The 6,000-nt window shown below is 42.7% G+C and overlaps 1 protein-coding gene across 2 annotated transcripts in view; it reads right to left on the bottom strand.

Moving 5' to 3' along the window:
* Positions 1–14: 14 nt before the first annotated feature.
* Adam23 (ADAM metallopeptidase domain 23) overlaps positions 15–6,000 on the bottom strand; it is a 149,964-nt gene continuing 143,978 nt past the window's right edge. For both annotated transcript variants that reach the window (XM_029477536.1, XM_021167059.2), the window contains one exon: positions 15–3,174. In XM_029477536.1, coding sequence (XP_029333396.1) covers positions 3,035–3,174 — 140 coding nt within the window. In that variant the 3' untranslated portion in view covers positions 15–3,034. The remainder of the gene's footprint in view (positions 3,175–6,000) is intronic.

The raw sequence follows: 6,000 nt of genomic DNA, 5'->3' as shown, positions 1-6,000 counted from the left end.
AAGAAAAAAAAAAAGAAGAAAAAGAAAAAAGAAAAAGAAAACACATCATTTGGCAAAACTCCATAGCTCTATGTGATTCATGTTTCAAACATGCACCTATGTGTACTGCTCACTTTGCTGGTAGAAGCAGCTCTAATTCAGTGGGCTCATGCACTATCCCGGGTGAACAATGAGGTCAGCGCACGCCTCCTCATCCAGGTGTCATTAATTATTGCAGTAAAAGTATAGCAGGTGAGATGGGAACTCGGTCATCACTGAACACTCTTGTTGGGTAATGTTGAACAATGGGAGGCTTGTGCTTTGAATTCAAATTAATAAGAAGAAATACTCACACTCCAACGTAAGCAAATGGATGGCATATGCAAGAGAAAATGCAGCATGGAGTCTGAAGCTACATAACCTAACACCACTGAAAATGATTCTGACCCATTTCTTACAGTACGACTGCACTACCCTCATGTCCGTACACACATAGCCTAATGCTTGTGCATTTTGCACACACAAGCATAATTTAACATTGGAGCGTAGGTTTGTTTACCTATGAAACTGTCAGTGTAACAAAAAGTTACACTGACATTTGTCATATGTACATAGTATTTGGGGACCACTGTGGTCTGATTTAAAACATAACATCGCACATTTACAATGTTGTTTGTGAAATGTTCAAAAGTTAACCATAGAGATCTGTTTTGTAACTGATGTGGTTGTATGTCGGATCAAGTCACCACGGTGCCTCAGAAATAGTAATGAAATGAGTATGGTGAGGTTGGCAGCTGCTTGGTATCTCATAGTGAAGTGGACCCCGAAACATTGCAACAACAGGAAGAGATACCAAGTCATCTGAGTTTCCTCTGACCTTCCTCCAAGCTGAGCCAATGCCATTAAGTAAAGGGGTACAACCTGTGTCTTATGGAACCAGGAATAAGACCAATAAGCCTTATAGATAGCCCTGTTGTTACTATATAAACAAACAGCAAATTCAAGCGAAAGACTGCATACCTGCATAGCACCTGTTTCTCAGAAAGCCATCCGAAGGTTAAGATGTTAAGTTATGGTTTGGGGTAGTATATAGCAATCAAGGTTTCTACTCTGTGAGGGTGAAAAGCCAACACTTAAAGATATCTTTGGGGGAGGAGGGAAAGTCCAGTTTCATGCAGTCTATTTTTAGGAAATCCTCCTCCCTTCTAGTCAAGGAATATGTTGTAAAACAAGTCACTGGTCTTGCTGGAGAGGGCCTTAGAGCTAAATGTAAAAGGTAACTCAGTGCCGGGAAGAAATGCATAGTTTATCTGGATGTCTTCTTGGTAAAAATGGGCCCGTGGAGAAGTAGGGGCTCTCTGGCGGGTCTGAATTCTTGATGGGTGTTCACTGTATACCTGCATGTCCGAAACAAACCTGAGAGAATTTCCTCAGTAGCCTGTTCCCTTAGGATTGCATTGGAAGCTCCGGCAATACTTAAAGAAGGAATGGGGGAAGATGAGGGAAACTCAGACAGTCCTGGGAATGCCCAGATTCTATCTCCCCAGCTACCTGGAGGAGAAAGAAGGGTGTGGATTCATACACAGTGAAATCCCATCGCAACCCAGAGTCTCAGCAAAACACTGAGAGCCGGGTGAGTTCCTGGAATCACCATGCAGAATGACAACCTGAAATAAGCAGAAATGACCAGCTGTGCTGCCTCGCCACACTGGGGCTCTGTCACACAGGCTACTTCCCGAGGCAGTTAGATGAAGTATAAATGAAATTTATATAAAAAAATACATATGAATATGAACAGAATGTAAAGCTTAACTTTTTCCGAGCTTCCAGCATTTGAAAGTTATTAATTTTTTATTTAAGGCTTTAAGTTTCTCCTCCTTTCACATTTACGACAGGGAAAGAGAGCTGTCGAAACCAGAAACTAAAACAATGAGCTTGGCACTTTTGTGATTAATTTGAGAAGGGTCTGTTTTCCTACAGTATATACATGTGCTTATGATGACATCAAAAGTGTTAGATCCATCAGTACATATCCACTCACATTTACATAATCTTTTGTGTTCTTGTTATGGGTTATTTTCTGTGCCCCCCCCCACTCTTTTAATATTTGGTTTCAAACATACTAGATTTGTGCCCAAACTCCCTGCATCTGTGGCTACTTCCGTCTTGTTAAGCAAGCTTAACAATTGGTGGACATGTTAAAAGAGAGGACAGAGACAAAGGAGGAAAGAAAATGACAGAAAAGAAAGAAAAATAAGATGTGGAGCAAGCAACAAACTCAAGTATAGAGAGAATCTTTGCACGGAAAACATTTCCATACAGACAAGCAAACTGGCATATCGAAATCTTGTTTCCATATCTACACTTAGAAAAGAACTGTACAATAGCATTGCTCAAGTTCCAGTTCCCATTGCCAGAGGATGCTTGGTCCAGGAGAGAAATGATGGGTACAGCGGATCAACAAGAACACAGTCCAGATGAGTGCTGCCATGGGCATGTCTAGAGTGGGCCAGGGGCACGTAGGGAAAGGGTTGGCCAGGGCAGAGGTGGACAGGGGTGGTGGAGGATGGAAAGGCATTAATCCAGACCCAGGTAGCGTTTGTGTGGTCATCTGTCATCTTCCCCTCGGGATTTCCACTGTAGGATTTGCTGAAGGTTGGCTTGCTAGCTTGTTGTTATATATGCCATGCAGTTTTTACCCTTTCCAAAATTGGATCTTCATGCCACTGGAGTTTGTCTTTGATAGTAAAAGGAAAAAAAATCATGCCAAATCATTTAGAAGATATTAAGTGCCAGCAGGCTGGGGGGCAGGGTCATTTGCTATTTGTTCTTTTATTGCACTTGTTGTTACTCCCTTCTCCTTTATTTAAAAAGAAAAAAAAGGATTCTGAAGTTTTTTTTTTTTAATGACATGGTCTTTAACCCCCTTCCCTTTATTGACAGGTGATGGGGGGGGGGGTTACTTGAAGTTATTTCCAAAAGGGACCTTTGTCTTGTACCCCATCTCCATTCTCAGATCTGAGGCTCTGTAGTCATTACCACCCAAGGGTCTTCTTTACAGACTTAAGAGTTCCGGCAGCATGGCTGAAAACATGTCATTCCCAGAACCCAACAGTGCAAGGTGGCATTCCTCCAGTGCAGCCGATTCAGATGGGGCCTTGCTGAGTGGGATCGAATCTCCTCTTCTTGACGTTTCTTCCAGAGTACGTCAAAGAAGATGCAGGAAGAGGAAAAGAGAAGCCATAATATTAATCAGATGACAGTGAGAGACAAAGGATGACAACGACAATGGTGCGTGTCCCAGAGCAGAATAATCCGCTCACACAGAGGCAGTCTCCAAGTAATCAGAAACAAAGATCAGCTAATGTTTTGGAACATCTTTGCATTTCCCCATTGAGACTACACACTTTGGGGAACACTAGGGGAAACTTCAGATTGTTCATTTTAAACCACAAATTGTTCTAATTTCAGAAGCAAATACCACTGCTATTTCACCAGATGAAAAGTACTACAGGATAGTAGTTTTCACCTATGAGAACTAGGAAGAACTTGGAAGGTCTTGTAGCTGTTCCCTCCAAACCCCCAGAGCTCTGTAGTAACAGAGCTCACCAAATCCTTGCTCTGCCTGGCTATTTCTGCCTTGGATGTGTGAGGTCTTACTCCACTACGGAACAGGCACTTCTCATGGTGGAAAGTTGGCAGACAGAGTGCACAGGGAGGTGGTACACTCAGGAGAATGGACACAGGGCCAGGTTAGGCAAGCAAATGCAGCAGTTTAGCTCTGTGGAGAGAAGCAGGTTCAAGTGCCTCACTCAGTGTCCAGTCTCCTAAAAAGTGATTCCTGGGCTTGAAGAGAAAGAAAAAAAAAAAAAAAAGCAAGACACAACACAGCAACAATGTGAGTTGGTTGTAACCTCCCATGGTCTGGCTTCATGTGGGGCATCAAGCAAGGGGCTCATGCATTAGTCTGCATACTGGCGGGCACAACTCCACAGCCACCAAGGCATCATGCAAAACTGGAGGCTGAGGAGCCCTTGCACCCTCATTCCCCTGCCCACTACTGAGGGCCAGCTGAACACCTTTACTGGCCCTAGGTACCAAAATAGTATGACAGATTCCTCCACCCCCACCCCCACATGTCCTTCAAAACAGAAACACTACCAAAGCTTAAAATCCATAGGAAAATATCCTGCAAAGTTCCTACTTTCCCAGAAGGCCCACTTTGATGCTTTTTCTTTCTTTCTTCTTTCCTTCCTTTCTTTCTTCCTTTCTTCCTTCCTTCCTTTCTTTTTTTTAAATACCAAGCATGAATATCTTCAACAAAAACTTCCCTTTTCTTAAGTCTCCATTGAAACATCTTCACAAAAGCCTGGACATGTGGTGGCTTGGCCTAGTGACTTAATTTGATGCAGCAAACACCTTTGCGTTAGAGTTGCTGACTTACTGCCGAGTCCTCTGAAATCAAAAATGGTTTTGAGAGCAGGCACTGCTGACTCTACTTACCTATGGGTAAGACTGAATGTGACATCCCCATGATGTGGCTGTCACCAAATGAACTTACTGGGGTTGCTCAGGACCTGCATCTCCCATCAAAGTTCATGCTCTCTGAGAAGATGTCTAAGAGTGAAGACTTGCGGGAGAGAAACAACCTACTGCCTAACCTTGAGGACCAGGGACCCTATCTAAGCCAGATGTGCATATTACTGCAATTCAGGTGAAATATAAAACAAATGTCCTCAATTAATATAAATGCTGAGGACAGAATAAAGCCACTGAGCAGGACAAGGGCACATTACCCATATTTAGATTCTTTCATTCAAACACAGGGTATGCCCAAAGACAGAATAGCCAAGTAGCATGTTTATAAAGAGAGATCTAAAATTCTACTTCAGCCAGGCACCCAGGAAACTTCAGTGTCCAAAGGTGTGTGTTCCTCTCCAAAGTCAAATTTGAAGCTTAGATTGAGCTTTCCTCATCGAACAACATTCTAAAGGATTACTAAGTTCTTTGGTCAGACTAAGAAGTCGTTACCCCATAGAACCACCAATTTTGTGAACAGTACAGACAGAGGACTGGAGGACATTTTCTCTTCCACTAAAGTCCCAGCAGTGAAGAAAGTAATCTGAAGTTTAGGGGAGAGGGAACCCAGAGATGAGTGGAGAGGGAACTCTGCAAGGTCTCTGTGACATTCCCTCATAGGTAAGCCATACATTCACTGTGGGTCACTGTACATTGAGCACTGTCTGTCCTGAATTTTCTATATGAACACAAGACTCTTTGTTTAGTTTCAATGTGAAAATAAAACCTACATTAGACAGGTCCTTGCTGGCTTCCTTCCCAAACCATGACATCTGGATGCCCTCTGCTTACTGGATAAAGGCAACTTTGTTAGCACAACCAGAAAGGATTCTCTGGATCATTGTAAAATATCAGTGCAATCCATTAGCCTCACAATGACACTGTTTTTAATCAATGTTTGATACCTATAGGAAATCTAAACTTTTGCCTATACTGCATGTATTATATACATACACATCCACACATCAGTAAAGATCTCTAGGTAACAATAGCTTTCATGGGCCTTCTAACAAAGATGTAGAGCTACCGACTATTGTCACCCTTAAAAATTATGTGTATGAATGTTTTGCCGATCCCCTGGAACTAGAGTTTTAAACAGTTGCAAGCCACCATGTGGGTGCTGGGAACCAAATCCCAGTCCTTTGAAGGATACCAACTGCTTTTAACTACAGAGCCATCTCTAGTCACCTACTGTCTCTCTCATCTTAGTCCCCATGCCCATCACCAACACACACACACACACACACACCAAGCCTCTAGGCCACCTTAGATTGAGTTTATGTTCTTGGAAGTTTGAGTCAAGGAAACACATGCGTCTTCCTGATCAGCCTGGCGTCATGGTGATGTATGGAGAAGAAAGTGTCTAGCCCAAGAGTCTTGGACAGTAAGGTAATGTGGCTCCTTATTCTGCACTGAAATATGACACAGAAATTAGAAAGGAAA

Source organism: Mus caroli, chromosome 1, assembly GCF_900094665.2.
Source record: "Mus caroli chromosome 1, CAROLI_EIJ_v1.1, whole genome shotgun sequence".
In the NCBI taxonomy this organism is placed as follows: domain Eukaryota; kingdom Metazoa; phylum Chordata; class Mammalia; order Rodentia; family Muridae; genus Mus; species Mus caroli.
This window is presented reverse-complemented; position numbering and strand designations above follow the sequence as displayed.